General features: G+C 40.4%; 1 protein-coding gene across 1 annotated transcript in view; it reads right to left on the bottom strand.

Moving 5' to 3' along the window:
- The window catches only part of FRAS1 (Fraser extracellular matrix complex subunit 1), a 452220-nt gene that overhangs the window by 63938 nt on the left and 366245 nt on the right, over nucleotides 1-22037 (bottom strand). Inside the window, exons 48-58 of the mRNA XM_011966222.1 lie at nucleotides 19050-19174; nucleotides 18614-18754; nucleotides 16780-17007; nucleotides 13185-13298; nucleotides 10918-11068; nucleotides 9324-9483; nucleotides 7308-7476; nucleotides 4559-4805; nucleotides 2904-3248; nucleotides 663-823; nucleotides 93-240 (exon numbers count right to left, since the gene is read on the bottom strand). Of these exons, the coding sequence (XP_011821612.1) occupies nucleotides 93-240; nucleotides 663-823; nucleotides 2904-3248; nucleotides 4559-4805; nucleotides 7308-7476; nucleotides 9324-9483; nucleotides 10918-11068; nucleotides 13185-13298; nucleotides 16780-17007; nucleotides 18614-18754; nucleotides 19050-19174 (1989 nt within the window). The remainder of the gene's footprint in view (nucleotides 1-92; nucleotides 241-662; nucleotides 824-2903; nucleotides 3249-4558; nucleotides 4806-7307; nucleotides 7477-9323; nucleotides 9484-10917; nucleotides 11069-13184; nucleotides 13299-16779; nucleotides 17008-18613; nucleotides 18755-19049; nucleotides 19175-22037) is intronic.

Here is a 22037-nt window from a genome sequence, read left to right as displayed (position 1 = left end):
AACGTGAATGAGTTCCAATGTCACATGTGTGGACATTAAAGAAAAAATAGAAATATATTTGGAACTACCAGCTGGCATCCCCAATCTCTTACCATCTTGGAATGTGTCATTAATTGCAATGACTGCCTGGAAGGGTTTGGTCAGTTCGGCTCCTTGTGCTGAGCTGAGGAAAACCACAAATGTCTCCAGTCCTTCAATTACTGGATACTGAGTGTCATCCAAGATAGTCAAGGTGCAATACTAGAAGAAAAATCAAAGCAAACTTTACAGAGGACCCACCACCTAATCCCCATTTGCCTTAACTAGGGCAAAGGTCACAACTGGTCTTTCTTTGGTGGTTTTAAAGTAAGATTTTCTAATCCATAACATGATGATCTCTTTATTACATGCCGCTCGGAGTTTGTTTATAGACATTTATATCAAACGAGTATAGTTTATATCCTGAATCTGTAAAGCTGGATATTTAATGCTAAAAATGTCACTAGGAGAGTTTTTAGAAGATCCCCTCCTAAGTTACTCTCTTGTTTATATGTGTGTGTTTTTAAAGAAAGGAAAGATAGGAATATTGCCAGGGGAGTTTAGAGAGCTTGGGAGGCAAACTAAAGACAACATTCACAAACCGACCTGCCGACCTTGTGGAGTCTGGACTGCTGTAAACGCACCTGTTCAGTGACACCGGGCCCAAATTCCACCTTCCGAGAGCTGGGAACGTAGTCAACTCCCGGTGTGGCAGAAGCTGGGTCTGAGGGCCGCGTTGCACACCAGACAGATGTGAAAGTAGAGAGGTCAGTACCATGGCGGATAACTGGAATCTTTACTGTGCCTGAATTAAGATTCATAGAGATTTTAATGGTCAACTTTGAGCCAGAAAAGCAGTGAGGTTTTCAGAACGATGTTCTCCCTCACCGCAATAGTGGCAGCTTTTAGCCCTTTCAGCTTGTCTAATCCAGCTTCAGTGATGCTCCTATGGCCCATCTGAGGTGAAGGCCTAGAGGTGTCACTACCTGTCTTTTCACTGACACTAGGATCAAGAGGAGACCTAGAGAAGGGCTTCATGGAGGTGGTGTTAGAGAGAACCCTTAGGGGAGAAGGCTGTTGTGGCTTCACAAGGGAGACTGCTCACAGGAAAATACAGCACCTAAGGAGAGAAGAGTCTATTGCAAAACGTCTCAAACCTATTCAGAGAGAAGAAACTTAGAGCCTGGGGCCTCAGGGATGTGTCAGAAAATAGTCAATTAAGGAGGATCCAGCTAGGGGACTCTATGGAGCCTGAAGCTGAATGTTTCTAATTAAATGTTCCTAACTGGGTTGATTTCTTTCTTTTACCTAAGTACATGTCATGACTTAAACTGCATGTGCTTATTACTCATCTTACGAATGAAGTTCATCTTCCTGTCCACTGTGACATCATACTTTGTAGTGTCCTAAAGATATTTAGCTATTTTCACAATCAAGGGCAGAGAAAAGCTTCATGAAAACTCTACAATTTCCAATCACCACATTTTCTAGCCAATATGCTGTGAGGTGTAATGTAGTTATGGCTGGGCATTTGATGTATAGGAAAAGAAACATACGATAGTAGAAAGGTCTGGGTTTGAATCTAGCCTTACCATGATATTAGCTGCTTAATCATTGATGACTGACTTAGCCTCTCCAGGCCTCCATTTGCTCTTTTACACAATGTTCTCTCTTCCATAGAAGATTAAGTGAGAATGCATGGAACATACATGGTATGGTGCCTGGCGTTCGGTAAGTGCTCAAAAATATCTGTTCCCAGTGCTCCTCCAAATCCCTTCATAGAGGTGAAAGGCCTTGATCTGGCCCAGATCAGGAGACACTCAGTATAGCTGTTGCCCCTCTGCCAGCAGTACATCTGCCTGCAGTATACAGAAGATTTCAAGACCTTTGTGGAGCCACAAGTGGGAAAGGAGCCTAGGTCTCTGAAATACCATATGAAAGTGACCTGCACACTGATCGCTTTGGGCTGTTACATGAATGAGAAAGTTTCACTGTATGAAGACACTGAAACTTTGAAGAGTGTCTTAGGAAACTAAGAGTACACTAAATACTTCACTTCCATCTTCAACGTATCACATTCCCCCCTTTCACAAGCCCAGATGCTCAGCACCAGACCCTCCCTCTGGACCACAGAGGTCAGCCCATGAAACTCTAGGCTCTAAGCCATAGCCCTGCTTGCCATCAAGAACCAGAGCAAGTCTTCTATACTCTGTCTCCATGACCTCAATGATTTTAACCTTTAGCTCTCACAAATAAGTGAGAACATGTGTAGTTTGTCTTTCTGTGCCTGGCTTATTCACTTAGCATAAGGACCTCCAGTTCCATCCATGTTGTAGAAGGATGGTTACCAGAGGATGGGAAGAGTAGTGGGGGTGGGAAACGGTGGTGGAGTGGGGGGAGTGGGCATGGTTAATGGGTACACAAAATATTTAGAATGAAGACTTGTATTTCCTAGCACAACAGGGTGACTATAGTCAAAATAATTTAATTGCACATTCTAAAATAACTAAAAGAGTATAATTGGATTATATGTAACACAAAGGATAAATGCTTGAGGTGATGAATACCCGATTTATCCTGATGTGATCATTATATATTACATGCCTGTATCAAAATATATCATGTAATCCATAAATATATACACTTACTATGTACCCACAAAAATTTATTTAAAAAAAAAACAGTAAGGAAAGTGGATGGAACTCTCTCTACTAAATTCCATGCTTGGTCTTGGCCAAGCATTATATAATGCCTTAGACTAACAATGTTATCCTTGAGGAACGGAATTCTCAATGTCTCGAGGATATTCTGAAATCTAAGGAGAAAACTGTTCAAGAAAGGAATCAGGAGACAGGTGAAGGAACCTCAGAGACACTCTCCATTACCTGCGTCCTCACTGACAGTGAAAGCTGTGTTGCCCAGGGACACAGTGGAGGCATCGTTGGGACCACTAATGAGCACCTTGGCTGTTGCCACCCTTCCAATGCGGGCATTGTCAGAGGCATCTGCCAAGGCAATCTCAAACTCTTCTTCCTCTTCATACTCGCTGTCATCAATAAGCATGACATCACAGGTGGACATGGTCACACCAGGCCCGAATATCACACGACTCGCAGCAGACATCCCTCTAGATTTAAAATCAGAGCCTGATTCTAGAGCATAGAGGCTACTTCCCATAGCTGACTTAGGGACTGTGTAGCAAACTGCAGATACAATGCTGCTTGCATCTCCTGAAATACAAATGACAAAAAACCAAAGCATTTGAATGAGTTTTTCTCACATTTTAAAACCTCTGACAAGTTAATGAGCTTGGTCCCTCTGACACAGTCCATCACTATTTCTGTTCAAACTCTGACATAAAACCTTCCTGAATTGCAGTTTCTTTTGAGCCTGTGGTATAAACCACTTGAGGATTTAATATACCCCAGATACTTCGCCAAACAACTCAAAATGGATTTCCTATTCTGTGAATTTTATGCTCTGTTAATTTGCAAGACTCATTGCCCACCATCTAAGACCACAGCAGGTGGAAAAATAAGACACATATTTGGTACTGTAAGTAGCAAAGTAATTGTGTCCTGAAGGTAGTGCTATAAGCACAGTTCACTGCCTTTCTGAATAAACTTCTATACTTTAATTCCCAGAGAGAAGCAGGCTTATTTAAAAAGAGAAAGACAAAACAAAATAAAACCTGCCACTCTATACAAATGACTTTACTTATTAGGGCTGCCACTTCCCTTGGTGACAGTCTGTTCTGGGCCTGGCTTGGTGGCCCAGAGCAATCAATGAGGCTTGCTTGTTTTCCAAGTGGTATTACCAAGGGTTTTTGCTATCTACAGTATTTGTTACACTAACACCCAGTCAGCAGATTCAATAAAGAAACCCAACATCATCATTTACAGTCTTGTTGTGCCTTTGAATGGAGGTTCAATTTCCATGTGTTTTAAAGTCTCAATCTTACATAATCATAATTCCATATGATCTTTATTTTTATTTCCAACTCCTCAAGAATTGCCTTTTTATCAACATGCATAATTATTATGTATCGACTGAAAACAAAACAAAAAAGAATTGCCCTTCATTTCTTACACACAGTTTATTTCTCATCTGAACTCTACATATGACTGTCACATAGGGAAAATTTCAGCATATTTCTGTCTTCCAAGAATAAGATGGAAAGCCAGTCCTTAGGAAATGTAACTTCCCTCCTTGACCAAGGTTATTAAATATTTTATGGATTGGGTGATTAATTAAGAATACTGATTCATGAATAATTTGAAAGGCTAAATATAACCAGTCTTCTAGTCCAATTCAAGAATAAACGGGAGCTCTAACAACCTGAACTAAGAAAAGAGGCTTTCTGATGGTAGTCACTATGGATAGAATCATCATTAGGGTTATTGTGGGAACCAAATGAGTTAATACGTGGAAAGTACACATGTGAGTTAATATAATGCCTGAGATGAGCACTTAGCACATAATAGGAACTCAATAAATGTCAGCAATTATTATAGCTCTTTGTCACCTGGCACCAACAGACCTTTTCTTTCAATAGGTGCAAACAGAAAACCAGCACTCTCGTTGACCCGGTAGATCTTCTTGTCAAACTCTAATGTGGGTTCATCCTCAGTGTCGTTAATAATGACCTTCGCCCGGGTGAATTCCCCTAACAGGGCATAAGCTGGCATGCTGAGCTCCACAGTGAAACTCTCAACATTTTCAAACACGTCGTCATCGTTGATGACAATGGTGCAAGACTTGGTGTCCTCTCGCTCATCAAACTGGACCTGTCACAAAGGAACCAACAAGAAGTTAAGCTGTGCCTGAGCTTCCCCTGCTCTGCTCCCCAAGGGCATAATAGGAAAAGAGCATCTAAGCCCAGTGGGCAGAAAACTGACTGAGATAGCTGGTTCTCCCAGCCCTGGTTCCCTGCTGTATCACCTGGAACACCCAGCCACCTCTTCCCATTCTTAACCTGTACAGGAAGGCTGCTTTATTGTATAAGAACATGAAGGAGCAAAATCTCTCCTACCATTGGTGACCAGAGAAAAACATGTAGTAACTCTTTATAGCCTGTCTTATTAACTCACTTGGTGCAGCCATAGTCATCATTTGATGACTCAGTTCCCTTTCTGGAAGATCTCTGGTCTTGGAGTGTGAAGTTCTGTTCTCAGGTCTGGTTCTGTTACTTCCAAGCCGTATTAGGTTATGAAGCTTTATAAACATCAGATTCCTCATCAACTAAAGAAAAAATAGTAATAGTCCTACTTCTAAAGGAGGTCTTGTATATGAAGGTGCTAAGTGTATTTTAAAGCACCATACAAACATAAGATATTATCATTACTATCACCATATTTACTTACACAATTAAAATTGACATAAAATTCCAGTGTACCGAATAATGGAATTTAAATTCATAGAAAATTACGTTATAAACAAGGTAGACTAATTTTAACTTGATATTTTGACTACACCTTTTGCTATTAAAATGTGAATGATTTTAGCCCAGTACAAAACACACAAATTATTTTATATGCACACAATTGTGAACTTATAGGGATTTATTCTGGTTTTACTTTGTTTAAAAAAAGAAGAAAGAAAGAAATTAAAAACCTTCAAATGAAACCACGACTATGGACTTGTCCAAAACTGTAAGTGCAGGAAATGGGCCTGGGCTATACTTTATGTAAACGGAGACAACTGAAATATGTACGAAAAACAGTCATAAATGTCTGGGGACATAAAAATCCACAAAAATTTTAATCGAACAGAAAATTATTAGTACATACCTAATCAACTAATCACATTAAGTTTTATTAAGCTTCGCATTTTAAAACATCCCCAATGAAATGAAACACTCAACAGATCTTTACATAAGATCTAGAATACACTGACAGTCTTTTGTCTTTCCCTGCAAAACACAAGAATATCCTCTGTCTTATCATTTAGCTGAAAGACATTAGCTTATCTGTTCTTTCCTAATTCCTCACTTACATTTGACATAAGAGGCATTAGCTTAGTCCAGCTGAAATGCCTCAATTAAAGACCAGAGCCCACTTCTCTTTACAGAGATCTGTGTCACCATAATAATAATAAAGTTGCTTTGAAAAACAACATTAAGTGCCAGATATTGTGCCCTCCATAAAAGATGACAAACACATGGGACCCTGCATTTGTTGACTATTTAAGTCCTCCTTTCTCTTCTGCTTTCACTCTCTCCTTTTTCTTTCTTATTGCCACCCTTAATTACCACTGGTATGTAGATGACTTGCAAATTTCTCTCTGGACACCAGATTCTTCTCTGCACTCTCTGCCCATCTATACAGTGGTCAACCTGCTGTTTCTTTTTTTTTTCTTTTTTTTTTGAGACGGAGTCTCACTCTGTCACCCAGGCTGGAATGCAGTGGCCGGATCTCAGCTCACTGCAAGCTCCGCCTCCCGGGTTTACGCCATTCTCCTGCCTCAGCCTCCCGAGTAGCTGGGACTACAGGCGCCCGCCACCATGCCCAGCTAGTTTTTTGGTATTTTTTTAGTAGAGATGGGGTTTCACTGTGTTAGCCAGGATGGTCTCGATCTCCTGACCTCGTGATCTGCCCGTCTTGGCCTCCCAAAGTGCTGGGATTACAGGCTTGAGCCACCGCGCCCAGCCTCTGCTGTTTCTAAGACAATTTATACTCAACATGGCCAAAGCAAGCAAAGTCACGAGCACCAAACCTTGCCAAACAGGCTCCTCTTACATGTTCCTTCCTAGCAAGAGGCATCATCATCCATCTTTCCCTTTGGCCCCACTGTGCAATCAATCCACTGCCAAATCCTATCAATTCTCACTCATCTGTCAAATCCATCCACTTCTCTCTAACTTCACTTCATAATCGAAGCCCAAGCTCCCATCATCTCAGCCAGCCTATTCTAAGGACTTCCCAACCAGTCTCCTTACACACTCTCTTTTCTCCCTTTAAGTAAAAAAGATGAGGGGAGAGGAAGGGTTGGGATACCAAAGCTGAGTGTAGAACATGATGCTTGGAGACGTCTTTTTGTCATGAAGCAAAATGTAAAGACAGAGAAGCTAGACAACAACTTCTCCTTTGGCAGTTAAAACTTCAATGGAGGTTAGAGAGATCATCAAGAACAAAGTGCTATGGGAGGGGAACATAGGAAAACTATTTAATACTTGAGGAAGGACACTAATGAAAAGCAAAGTTGGGTAAGAAGTGGGAAAGTACCACAATCGCTTGCAGCCACGTCACAGCCCTTGCTGGAGCCTTCCCCAACCCCACCACCCCACCTACCTGGCCAGCATACTCTACGTAGTCCTGTTGCCCAGGTTGGGAGCTGACCCTGGAGCTGGAGCTGGCGGTGCCTTGCTCAGTGCGACACAGGACGATGGCATATTGGTTCAGGTTCCCAGTCCTCTGCACCGTGACACTGACAGACCCTGCCTTCTCACTGACATTGTAGCTGAAAGCACGCAAAAAGGCATCTCTTAAAATATGCCCCATGGTTATGAAAAAACAACTTGTTTAATGCCTGTCTCTTCCATTTGATTCTTGGCATTAGGTAGAGAAGAGGAAGTTTGGTTCCTCTAAGAATCCAGGCTGTAAATTGAGGGAATGAGCTCACCTGAACAATCAGAGCATCAAATAAACAGGAAAGCTGTGGATGCAGAATGTCGTCTTCCCTGCTTTGGAAGCAAGCTGAGAGTCAGTTTGGGAGATGGACAGCACATAGGAGCTATGAACTTCAGATTTTGGGGCACAGAGAAAGGAAAAACAATCTCTCCCTACTGCGGTTGAGTAATCACAAGAGATCAGTGGGTTCTCAGGGTTCTTAGGGAAGAAAGCTGCTCTGAAGGCAATCAATGACTTAGGTGGGAACTGACTGGACCAGATCTCCAGGAACTGTGTAATGGAGTCAGGGCAGAAGCAGAATTAAGAAAATGTGAGGTAAGCCTACCTAACAGAGGTGTTTAGACAAATGGAACTTTAAGACAATGAGGGAAGAACAGGATTAATTTAGCTTCCTGCTCAGAATCTCTGTTGCATTTGTAAAGTAGAAGGCCAACTATTCATGTGCTATTGATTCATAATAAGTATCTAGGTTTGGAAAGCCCACAGAAAGTAGGGCATGAGCTGGGCTTTGTTTTTCACCACTGAGGATGGCCCCTGGACCTGGGTGCATGTCTTGTGGCTGTGAGAACAGCAGGGAAAGTGCCTCTGAGAGCTCAGTCCTCATTGCCAGCTTTAGGATCCCGTATACCACGTAGTCCACTAAATGTTGGAGGGTTGTCCAGAAAAAGGGATGAATTTTATTGAATTTATTGAATTTTGAAGGCAATACAATTGAGAGGTAAATAACAGCAAAACATTACATATGTAAAAGTTGATTCTAATTTTCCTCTAATTCTCCAAATGTGTGTAAGAGTAGAATAGCCTGAATTTGGGGAACATGAAATCAAGGTTTTAAGTCTTCCTTTTTTCCCCACAAGTTCTAATTTTTATCTGAATTTTCATGAAGCTGATTTCTTGGATAGTGAGGCTCTGAAATGTAGACTTAAAGAATATTTCACCCACATAAATTATAATCCCAGTTATAATCTAACCTATAAAATCAGCACCATGTTTGCACACTACTCTTAACAATCAGTATCTCTCTGTTTGCCTTTCTCTAACACATTAGAAAAGCATCTTAAAGTGCTGTCTACATTAAGCCATGCATTTAGCCCTAAAGATATACATTCCTACCAAACCCAAAGAAGCCAGGGGAGAAAACAGGCTTGAGAACAAGGGGAATACAGATGGAAGGTGAAGATATTGACAGTGTAGGCCAGTGATTATTTTCCAAACTTGAATGCCTATTTTTATTTTTCCTATCAGTTCTACTAGACTCTCTTCTTAAACTTAAAGACAGAAGCAAAAACATTTGAGAAGCAGTAGAGCACATCGTTAAGATCACTGGGCTTACATCCTGGTCTTACTGCTTATTAGCTATGTGACTGTGGACAAGTTACATAAACAAGTTTCTGTCTCTATTACTTTGCCACTGTGGGGACAGGAATGGAATTCATCTCAGAACTGCAAGTATTATATAAGATGATGCATGGCAAGTCCTAGTGCAGTACTTAATACACACAGTGCTCAATAAATATTTGGTGAAATTATTACTTTTATCGCTGCCATTATCGCTGCCATTATCACCATCACCACCATCAACAGGTGACTAAAGCTGCCCCCCCAGCATCCTTCATCCTGACTCCCTCTGCTTGCCTGATTGATTTCTCAAGAAGGAAAGCACAGTCAAACTTGTACCTGGTATATTTAAAGCTGATGAGGGACCACTGGATATGGAAGACATTGTCGCTAACCACGTTGGGTTTACTGTCTTTCACCAGAAACTGAAAACTATCCATCATCTCATGGATCTTCTCCTCGTGCAACACGTAACGAATCAACCCCAAGTTCACATCCTCTGTGAGAAAAAAGACTCTGTGAATTAACCCAGGGATGTAACAACAGCGTCATAGATTACCACACCAACATACCTAGTTTATTCCTCTAAATGGGTTACAGACAAAACTTATTTTCCCAAGCACCAAAAGTATAGTAGTTATTTATTTGTTTATTTATTTATTTATTTTTATTTTTTTTCTGAGACGGAGTCTCGCTCGTGGCCCAGGCTGGAGTGCAAGCTCCGCCTCCCGGGTTCACGCCACTCTCCTGCCTCAGCCTCCTGAGTAGCTGGGACTACAGGCCCCCGCCACCATGCCTGGCTAATTTTTTGTATTTTTATAGAGACGGGGTTTCATGTTAGCCAGGATGGTCTCGATCTCCCGACTTCGTGATCCGCCTGCCTCAGCCTCCCAAAGTGCTGGGATTACAAACGTGAGCCACTGTGCCTGGCCAAGTATAGTAGTCTTTAAAATAAATGTTTCTGTCAGATTTTAAAAGAAAATCCTGAAGCTCTGTGAAACAAAAGATCCGTCTTTATTTACAGAGATATTGTAAATATCTCTTATGCTCTTATAAAACGAGAATCCCAGGGTCCTGACAAAAAGCACTTCAATAAATGTTTGTGGATGTTGACGGCAAGTCCTAGAGTTGACAGAGAAAAGTCTTTGACCCCATCCTCTGTGTTTATAGCCTCATACTCAGACCTAACTCCTTCTAATAAAGGTTCTTTGGAAGGTATGTGCTAATAAGAATAGCTGAGTTGGGTTAAAACATCCCATACACAAAGCACAGCTAAAAAGGTGTGAGGAGAGAACATTCAATTGAGGACAGAGAGCAAAAAGAAAATTCATGGAGAATGAATTTTGAGATGCAGTTTTGCAATGACTGCTCTCAGTCAAGTCCATCCTGAAAAAAGTCTAGAGGAGCCTGACAAGCTTATAAAAAATGAAAATACAACATGGCCTACTTGAGGTGATTCAAAATAGGGAAAATATTTCTGTTGAGCAACCTCTACATGTTGATTTTAATTTCTAGGCTGAAGACTTAAAGTCTATAATCCTTAGAGATCAAAAAAATAAACCACACAGGATCACAGATCTTTCATAATGTCTACTTGCTATTTTTTGCTTTCTTGTTGTTATTGTTTTTAAAGAAAACCAAGCAGTATCATGCATTCTTTTCCAGAAAACCTGGACAACACTTAGAGCAATTTAGGAGTTGAGGAAGCACGGTAAAGGCGAATTTTTCTTTGCCATAGTTAAGCATCACAGGGAAAAAAAACCCAGGAGAAATAAATTCATAAGTTGGATGGTTAGGCACTAGAAGATCTCTGTTTGCAAAGAGGTTACTTGGGCATAAGTAGCTAGAAGTGGCTGTGAGAAGAATCTGGGAGATAGGGAGTGTGACATTGGCATACATGTCTCCCATTTCTAAGTCCCCAGAGAGTCCCCACCCTGGGTGAAAGTGGCAGCAGCTCTGCTAGGCTGCAGCTTGTTCTCCACAAAGCCATGCTTAGGGCTCGTCGTTATCTCATAGACTAGCTGTGCATCCTCGGTGTCTGGATCCACGGTCAGCAGTTCCTTCTTGGTGATCAGGTTGGTTGCCTAGAATAGAAACCCATTAAGTTTAATTCTTGAGGTGGGAATAAAGCAGGAACAAGACCCTCTCACTCAGATTTAATTCAGTTCAACAATGATTTACTGACTATATTTACTGCATAGAAAACTTTGTCAGGATTGGAGAGGCTATGAGGATGAAAACTATCCCAGCTTCTTCCCTTGAGGTATTCACACTTTATGGGGAAAGAAAGGCTCATGCACAAGGTCAATGTGGCAAGAGCTATAATGGAAGACATAAAAAGAGGGCTGTACACTTTTTAAGAGAGAGAGGCAGAGAGAGAGAGAGAGAGAGAGATTAATTTCATTTGGACTTGAAGGAGGATGAATTGGAGGCAGCGGGATTAGAGTTGGGCCTTGAAAGAAAGTTGGAACTTTGAAACAATAATTCAGTAAAGGGAAGGTGGCCACTTTCTAAGAGTCAATTATGATGCCTGAAATTGAGTAAGAGAAACAGACTGTACCCTGATATTGCCCAGATACACTGACTGAACTTTCATTCATTCATTTACTGAAGTATTTAGTGAGAGCCAACATTTGAGCAAACAAAGAGAGTGGTCAACAGCATTGAAGATTTTTTTAGGTCTAGTAAGGTAAAGACAGATAATTGGCCTGTGGATTTGGCAAAATAGAGGTCACTGGTGACTTTAATAACAGTTACTGCAAAGGAGTAGGAGTAGGGGGTAGAAACCCAATTGGAGAGGATTGAGAAGAGAATGGAATTGCTCTGAATAAGGTGGGGAAAAAAGATCAAATAGAGCATAGGAGAAATTGGCACTAACTTTAATTCATGTTTTTTTTTTTTTTTTTTAAACCCAACCAGTTCAATGAGAAGCTACAGTGCAACAGCTACACATACAATGAACTAATCAGCTCCATGGAGATGGAAAACAAGCCACATCCTAGAAGGAATACCACCCACCAATGCAAGAAACCAGTTCTCAACCGAAGAGCTATGTTTGGGTGGGGATATGGATTTAGTGCTTGACATGGTTACTAGGTGAAAATTATGGCATAGATCTTAAAATGACCAATTTGGAAATTAGGAGAAAGAGAAAGGAATGTCTAAAGTTCAATCCATCTGCACACACTTACCTACAAAAACGCCCCGCTTCTTTCTCATTTATGGTAGACACTCGATATTTTCCAACATCCACCCTCCCCTTCTTCTAGTGAACAGTTTTTTAGCTGAGCCTCTGCCTGCCCAGCTAGAGACACTATTTCCCAGCCTCCCATGCAACATTTGGGCCATATGAACAATTTATTGCCAATAAATATGAGTGCAAGGAATGTATTCAATTTCTGTATCACTTGCTTAATAAGGAGTTCCTTGCCCCTCTCTTTCTGTTTTCTCCTTTCCATATGCTGGTACAGCTGTCCCTCGGTATCTATGGGGATTGATTCTAGGCTTCTCTGAGGATTACAAAATCCATGGATGCTTAAATTCCTTATATAAAATGGCATAGTACTTGCGTATAACCTATACACTGTCTCTTGTATACTTTAAGTCAAGATTACTTATAATACCTAACATGGCATAAATGCTATATAAACAGTTGTTGTACTATATCTTTAAAAGTTGTATTATTTCTTTTGTTTTCCCTTCAAATATTTTTGAGCCACAGTTGTTAGAATCCACAGATGTGGCACCTGTGGATACTGAGGGCCAACTGTATATTGATGAATTTCTGAAGAAGTTTGACCAGGTTGTCAATAGCAACCACTTAGTGATGGCAGAACAATTAGGTGGAGGGAATCCACATCTCTAAGTGCTCAGGTAGAGCCCTGCACTGCCCACTTACTTCCACCCTGTATGTGAGAAAATAAATAAATAAACTTCTATCTAGTTTGACCTACTATATTTTGGGGTCTTTTTGTAAGAGCATCTTAAACTATACACAATCATAACTGATCCTACACAATCTAATAAACCAATCAACAATTCTAACCAAACTCATGGAGTTCACTAATTTCAGGAAAATCAGTTTATTTAGGGAGGGACAAACAGGTGAGCGTAACTGTAGTTCTATTTGTAAGTCATTGTCGTGAATAAGGATGTAGCCCAAGTTGGGTGGTGTGAACATGACGGACGGGCAGGCCTTACCTTGCCACCCATGTACTCCAGCCACTGGAGTCCCAGGTTGGTGACAATTCTAGGCGTGCCATCATCTACTGGGAGGATGTCTACCCAGAATGACTGAGGCGCTGCTGTCATAATCTGTAGGGGAGGGCAGAAAAGAAAACTCATCATTCACAAGCACCTGAAGTATGTTAAGCCCAGGGCCTACACAGCTGAAACCTGTGAAATCTGCTGACACTTCAGAGATGAGGGATGGGCAACTGAGCCCATTCCCATCCCTTATCGTCTTGGCACAAGACCTAAGGGAGAAAGCTGAATGATATAGTGAGAACACTGTAGGAAGAAAAGAAAAAAACCAAAAAAACAAAAAAACAAGTGGCATTCTTGCTGGCATTTCACCTTCTATGGAAGTTGGTTTTTACACACCTATGTCTTCTTTAGTTGAGTTCAATATTGTCTTGGGATGAAAAAATAAACAGTATTTTCCCTTTCAATAAACCTTGTTAAAATTTTCATGAGAGGCTGACAAAAATAATCATTAAATTGTTAATGTTGAAATATCTAGGTGGGATTATGCCAGATGTGAAAGAGGTTTTCATGGGAAGATAGTTTCTTTGTTTTTTTTTTTTTTTTCCTTTTCCCGTTGTTGTCTGTTTTAAGGGAGACCTCTCTATACGAGGGTGAGGGGCAGAAGAAATCAGGAATAAAAGCATTTGTGGGAATAGTGAAAAGGAAATTTTGTTTATAATCCCATTCTCACAGATACGCACATGCAGGCATGCAACACACACATCATAAATTGGATCCAGCACCTCACTGTTCCTGGGTGGATACAGCAAGCTGGGACACAGGGCAATGAGATGTTGGCTTTTCAATCTCCCACAAGCCACCTTCTAAATAATTCCCATTTTTGTTTTAAAATGACACCGACCCTCCAGAGACCTGCTGTAATGTTTTGTTTATAAGAACAGTAGCCCTCTTGCTGATATATCCTGAAATCTTTTCTCTCTTCTGAAAGTCAAACTAACTGGGGAACAGCTACAGTTTGGGAGAGAGAAAACAAGAGTGATGACTTGCCAGGTGGTGATGCTGTGCAGACACCGAAATAGCAGGAAAATCCCAAGAGCCATCCCACCGACATACCAGCTAACAGAGAATGACCTTCTCACAGACCGTTTGTCTCGAAAGGACACAGAGGATCTTTTTTCCAGGAAAATAATCCTTCATTGTCAAAGTAGAAAAGGAGCTGTGAAGGCCTGAGATCCCTTTGTTATCTTGGAGGTATAGTAAGGTGTACACATGCCGCTCACTAAAACTGCCTCCCCCAGGTCAGATACCTTTCATCAGAATTGCAGTTTAGGAACTGCAGGAGAGCTGGTTAACAAATGAAGGGATGAGAAAAATTGCAGCAAGGGAGTGGAAGGGGAATCAACGTTTCTTCTGATCATCTGGATGTTAGAAGACAGCAGTTCCTTTAGGAAGTAAAGCTTGTCAGTTGCACGACCTCAATAGAAAAGCGTTTTACTGGTTTCACAAGCTGGTTCTAAGATGATGATGATGATGATGATGATGATTACAGCTTCAGTTTATCTGATGTTCCCTGTGTACCAGGCACTGGGCTAAGTGCTTTATATACATCAGGAGAATATGTATTACTCCTACTTTACAGATAGGGAAAGTGAGGCTTAGAAAGTTTAAATGATTTACAAGTACATTCAGTTTGTACATGACAGGGCTGGAAATTAAATCAGTATCTTTTAGGATACATATGCAGAAGAATGAACCTGGACCCCTATCTCTCACCACATACAAAAATCAAATCAAAATCAACTAGAGAATTAAACCTAAGACCTCGAACGATGAAACTACTACAAGAAAGCATTTAGAAACTCTCTAGGATGTCAGTGTGAGCAAAGATTTCTTAAGTGTTATCCCACAAGCACAGACAACCAAAGTGAAAATGGACAAATGGGATCACATCAAGTTAAAAGGTTTCTGCACAGCGAAGGAAACAATTAACACAGTGAAGGGACCACCCAAGGAATGGGTGAAAATATCTGCCATCTACTCATCTACAAGGGATTAATAAGCAGAATATACTAGGAGCTTAAACAATTCTACAGGAAAAAATCTAATAATCTAATTTTAAAATGGGCAAAAGATTTGAATAGACATTTGTCAAAAGAAGATATACAAATGGAAAAGAGACATATGAAAAAGTGCTCAATATCACTGATCACCAGAGAAATGCAAATCAAAACTACAATGAGATGTCATCTCACCCCAGTTAACGTGGCTTTTATCTAAAAGACAGGCAATAAAAAATGCTAACGAGAATGTGGAGAAAAGGGAACCCTCATTCACTGTTGGTGGGAACGTAAATCAGTACAACCACGATGGAGAACAGTTTGGAGGTTCCTCAAAAAACTAAAAATAGAGCTACCATACAATCCAGCGATCCCATTGCTGGGTATATTCTCAAAAGAAAGGAAGTCAGTATATCAGAGAGATAGTCGCACTCCTATGTTTGTTGAAGCACTGTTCACAATAGCCAAGATTTGGAAGCAACCTAAGTGTCCATCAACAGATTAATGGATAAAGAAAATGTGATACGTATACACAATGGAGTACTATTCAGCCATAAAAAAGGAGGAGATTCAGTCATTTGCAACAACATGGATAGAACTGGAGGCCATTAAATTAAGTGAAAAAAGTCAGGCACAATGAAACATCACATGTTCTCACTTATAGATGGGATCTAAAAATCAAAACAACTGAACCCATTGAGCTAGAGAGGAGAAGAATAGTTACTAGAGGCTGGGAAGAGTAGTAAGAGGGCAGAGATGGTTAATGGGTAAGAAAAAAAAGTCAGAATGAATGAATAAGGCATAGTTTTTGCTAACATGACAGGTGACTAATGTCAAAAATAATTTAATTGTACATTTTAAAATAACTAAAAGAGAATAACTGGATTGTTTGTAACACAAAGGATAAATGTTTGAGGGGATGGATACACCATTTTCCATGATATGAGCGTTACACATTGCATGCCCGTATCAAAACAACTCATGTACCCCAAAAATATATATACACCTACTGTGTACCCACAAAAATTAAAAATAAAAATTATTTTTAAAAATCAATTTATTTTGGATGCAAAAACCACACTCTTAACCACTATTTCTCAAAGACTGAGAAACTCTGTTTAGGCTGAGGGGATCCAGCCCAAAAAGAGAAAAACAATCTAGAGATACACAACATTATTCAAAAACCAGATGAAAGAAAAATTAAAGGGTAAAGGATGGGCAAAAAGAAAAAAGAAATAACAGTAATACTAACAACAAGAACTATCACCATTTATTGAGCACTATTTGTCAATGGTGTTAAGTATTTTATGTGGATCACCTCCTTGGATCCTTAAACCAACTATTTGAAGCAGATAATTACTGTCCATTTTACAGATGAAAAACTGAGGCTTAGAAATGTAATTTGCCCAAGGCCAACCTACTAGCTAGTGACAGAACAAGAACTCAAACAGTGGTATGCTTGATGTAAAAATCCATGTTCTGCTTCTGCCATGCAGTGCTAGGCTACCTCCTCCAGTGTCCTCACCCCTCACCTCTTTTCCCCCTTCCTCAATGATAAAGAAGGGGTTTGTCCCATCAGAAACAGTGAAGGTGAACCAGTCCTTGAGGGAGTTACTGCTGTCATGGCTGTAGCTGACCCGGTTCTGGTAGATGTCTTCCATGGTGAAGGTGGAGGTGAGGTGGAAATGCTGCCCGTTGCTGGTTCGCTCAATGGTGCCGTGGCGTGGAGGCTGCACAATGGTGAAAGTGACAGACTCGGCCTGTCCGGAAGGCAAAATACCAGAGGGGAGGGAAGCTCATAACAGAAATCAAAAGAGTGAGTGATGCCCAATTGCTGGTCAAGGGTAGCAGAACCCAAAGACATTGATAAAGTAAGGACTGTATTTTCTTTAGAGATGCCAAAAATAGGGCTAAAGAGAATGACCACACTGTTTGCTAGAATTGCACTTACATTCTGGTACCTTCAGGTGTAAGACTAAAACATTTAAATTTCTTCTCTTCAGGTCATAGGGGAAAGCCTGAATTGTAAACCTCTATGAAGATGATAGGAAATAGACCTTTTTAATCTGTTCATTTCTTTCCCATACATCTACCCATAAGTCTTATATACAGAATCTCATATGCATCACAACAGAAGCTAGCTTCTCATTTTTAATTACTGCTTCTCTGGTGACCCACAGAAAGAAAAAGAGGCATAAAATCCTTCCCAAGGCTTTTCAAGGGTTTCCTACCAACTTAGAACAAAATGCCAAGGCCTAACCTGGGCCAGCATGGCCCTCTATGACCTAGTCCCAGGGTTCCTCTCTGACCTCATTCTTTTCTCCTGCCTATTCAATGTGTTCCAGTCTCTTGGCCTCTTGCCACCTTTGCTACAGTTATTCCCAGAGTCTAAGTGCACTAGATCACAGTGCCTTTGCATTTCTGGTTCCGCTGTCTGGAGGGTGAATTCTCCCAGATAACTGCATAGCTTGCCCTTTTGCTTAACAATGTCTTTGCTAAAGTATGACCTCCTCAGAGAGGCCTTCTTTGGATACTCTGAAGTAGCACATCTATCAATCTCTATCTCCCTCATCTGCCTTTGTTTTTCTTCATAGCACTCACTGTATCTGATCATAATATGCTCCTTCTTTCTTTACTGTCTTTTCCCCAACCAAAGGTAGTAAGCTCTCTAAGCCTGCAACTTTATCTGTCTTGTTACAGCCCTGTCTTTAGCATCTACAGCAGAGCCTAGAACATCATACATAATTAATATTTGATGAAAGAATCAATCAATGAGTGCTGGCACAGAGAACTAATTAGTAAGTGTGGCAGTATGAGTTTATGCGAGCTAAGTCATGTCAGAATGTGAGATGCTTTAATCTGGAAGCATGAGAATAAGAGCTTAGTCTCCACATGCGCTGTTTTACTGTACAAAGCCTAATTTTTGAGGAGGCTCAAATTGTAATAATTAGTTGCCATCAGAGAAGTCTGGATGAAGGAGGTGAAATGGAGAAAAGGGCATATAGGTATAGAAAATCCCTGTTCACGCTAATGGGTAAAATGTCATCTACCTGATTTTCTGTAGATCAGTACAAAATCAGCATTATAGCAAGAGCTATAACATGTTAAAAGGATTGTTACATGTACTCAAGGGAGAGGATGAATGTATTTAGGTTTTTAGAAAGGGTTTAAAGCAATTTTATCTCAAATGCATTTGATTTTCTTTTCTAGAAGGCCAGGGTATCTTCTGTTTCTTAATCCTTCAAGGATGTTTGCACTCACCTTACAGTTCCTCCCTACCATCAGGATGCACAGCTGCAAAGCGATAGCTGCCACCAGGTCAGCCTCTCATTTAGCCAGAGAACCCAGGGGAGGAAGCGCTCTTACCTCTGTGTCAGCATCCACCGCCTTAAGCTCAAACTCTGTGATGGTCTTCCTCACGCCCTCCTGCACCCGCATCCCTGAGTTCTGTACGATGGGCAGCAAATCATCGACAGGGTGAAGAGTGATACGGAAAGTCTGAGTTACCTAGAATGGCAGGAAAGTGCAGGTGGGACACCTGTCCCTAGCACTCACCCAACAAGTCCAAGGTAGGTGCTCTCTACTTTCCCTTTCACACATTTCTGGCACAAGTCAATAATTAGGAGCCCCAAAGTGAGTCCTCTTGGGCAAGAACCAAGCTGGCTACAGAGGCTGCCCCTACTCCTTGACTGAGAGCAGAGGAAAATGAAGATCTCTTTTCACCAGTCACTCTGCCTACTCCATTCAAAGAAGATGGTGAGGAATCAGTACTTTTCAAGGATGGAGTCCAGTGCTCACCTACCTCATTGACTCCATCAGACAGTGTAAAGCTGAAGGCATCTGAATGTTTCTCAGCCTCACTAGAATGGACATACTGAACATTTCGTGAAGTCAGGTCAGCTTGAGTAAAGGAACTAATCTGGATACCTAGAAAAAGGGGAAGAGAGAAACAGAGAGGATATTAAAATGCTAGCCATACATCTAAGGCTAGGGAAGTGTCATACTCTCACCAGAGAGAGAGAGACGGTCCTTTGTATTTTTCTTATAGCATTTATGTCCTGCTCTTGAGGACCTTGTGTTAAGAGTTTTTTGTGGATACAAGAGCATATATTCTGTGGGAGAGCATGTTAACTTAATTATAGTGGCTTCTATGTGCCAAGCCAACAGCAGGTGTTCAATCAATATTACTCTTCTTTCTCTTGGGATTTATATATGTAGGTAAAATCTGTGAAAGGTAGAGCCATTGTCTTATTCTCCAAGCCCCTCTCTCTTCAGTTTTATATTCCCCCAAGCCTCACAGTCCTTTCTGAAGACCTACCCTCATTTTAAATATTGCATAATGGTTTAGCTTTTAAACTAACGTTACAGGGCGTGGCTACACATGGCTTTGTTTCTGTGATTGGTAAGCCATCCCTGGCTGCCATAATTTTTTGGCTATTCTTCAAGGTTCCTTTCAACTCTCAGGTCTACGATTCTAGCTTCTCCCATCCCACTTTAGCCAGTCAGGCAGTAACAAAACTTACCGCATGACTTTGGGGCATGAGCAATTATTCCATACCAAATCAAAAATGACCTGGAAAAACAATACCCTTTAATAACATAATAGAGAAAAAAATCATGTTAAATTTTTTTTCCAGAGTCATTTTTAAAACAAAAAGTTTGAAAGAAATTTTAAACAATGGTAAACTATCCCATTAATGTGCAATGTCTCTGTTTTAAATGCCTCACAACATTTAGCAAAACAACTTGGAATTGTTGCTTCTATCTTAGGGCTGCTAGCGCTCATACCCAGGTGCCAATCAAGACTGAAATGAAAATCACATCTTTTCATCCTCTAGCACAAATTATCTCCTTCTGATTCTGGGTTTTGAGGTATTAATCCATGTAATCTAGTCCTTTAGTTTGGCCCTGAAATTGATTTGCTGTATTCTGGGTTTTATGATTTGTCATTGTTAACCTACAAAGAAAACAAAGATTCTACATTGACTCATATATTTAAGGGTGACATCAGTATCACTGCTGTATCTTCAAGAAGTAAAAAAAAAAAAAAAATCAACCCACATGGTTTACATTTGCATCTCTCCTTATCATCTGAAATTTGTCACACAGATACAATAGCCTCCCGAATATGGGGGCATTAATTTTTTGATGAGGCATTTTATATTTCTGTGCTTGCTACATCAGTTCTTGACAGGCAAGAAATGTAGCACCCTGCCTTATAGCTTTGTCTTTTGGCTCTGGACAGAAATCCATACCATTCTTTAAAAATTTAATAACTTCAGACTGGCTATACTGAGAAATTTAAATCTCTTCCCCCTGCTGTGAATCCATTCTCACAGCTCACAGGAAAATCTCATTTGGATTCTCACCATCAACTGGTCACCTAATTCACTGTTCCCTTTATGGAAGTCTAAGACTGATTAAGAAAGGTGATAGATTTTGCCTTCCTCTTGAGATTGATTTTTTAAAATATTTTTTATTGAAGTAAAATTGACACATAATAAATTACACATATATAGAGTGTGCAATTTCTTTTTCTTTTCTTTCTTTCTTTTTTTTTTTTGAGATAGGGTCTTGCTTTGTTGCCCAGGCTGGAGTGCAGTGACACAATCTCAGCTCACTGCAACCTCCGCCTCCCAGGTTCAAGTGATTCTCCTGCCTCAGCCTCCTGAGTAGCTGGAATTACAGGCACACTACCACCATACCTGCCTAATTTTTGTATTTTTAGTAGAAACTGAGTTTCACCACGTTGGCCAGGCTGGTCTCTAACTCCTGACCTCAGGTGATCCACCCACCTCGGCCTCCCAAAGTGCTGGGATTACAGGCGTGAGCCTCTGCCCCCGGCGTAAAGTGTGCAATTTCATAAGCTTTGGCACATGCAGAAACCATCACCTCATTCAAAATAGTGAACCAATTCTTCAACCCCGAGTTTCCAACTTACGCTTCATAATCCTTCCATCCTTCCCTTTCCCATCGCCTACTCCATCGCAAAGCAACCAATGAATTGCTTTCTGATGCTACAGATTAGTTGGCATTTTCTCTACTTTTCAATAAATAGAATTATATAGTATATACTATTTCATGTCTAGTTTCTTTCATTTAGCATGCTACACATATAAAGCTGCTGTGATGATTAGTGTGCACATCTTTGTATGGACATAAGCTTTCATTCTTCTTGGTAAACCTCTAGGAGTGAAATGCCTGGAATATATGTTAGGTGTATGCGTAATTTTTTGGGAAACTGCTAAACTGCTTTTCCAAGGTGGTACTACCATTTTATATTCTCACTACATTGCACGAGAGTGATAGGCTTGACCTTAGTGGGACTTTCCTAATTCAATCTAGCAAACATTGAGCACCTATTATGGGTGGAACACAGTTTAAAGGCTGCTTATGTATGTTGAATTTTATCTTTTAACAACTCTGGGAGGTTGAGGTTAGCACGTTACCCCCATTTTGTATATCATGACACTGTAATTTATATAATTAAAATGTTATGTGACATACCCTATGTCACATAGCTAATAAAGGGGCAGTGCTGAAATTGGAACTCGAGGCAGTCTAATTACAAAGTTTACGCCTTCTAGGAGCACTTTTTGTAAAACTCATCTAGACAAGAAACCTCTTGAATTTCACTCTTCTTCTTTAACGCTTTTTCAATATGAAAGTAATATATGTCTATTAAAGAAAATGTGAAAAATCTAGGAATGTAGGAAAGAAATATCATTCATAGACTTACCACTCAAAAAAAAACCACAATATTTTTGAGTAGTTCCTTCTAAAATGGCTT

Source organism: Mandrillus leucophaeus, unplaced genomic scaffold (assembly GCF_000951045.1).
Source record: "Mandrillus leucophaeus isolate KB7577 unplaced genomic scaffold, Mleu.le_1.0 Scaffold75, whole genome shotgun sequence".
Classification (NCBI taxonomy): domain Eukaryota; kingdom Metazoa; phylum Chordata; class Mammalia; order Primates; family Cercopithecidae; genus Mandrillus; species Mandrillus leucophaeus.
This window is presented reverse-complemented; position numbering and strand designations above follow the sequence as displayed.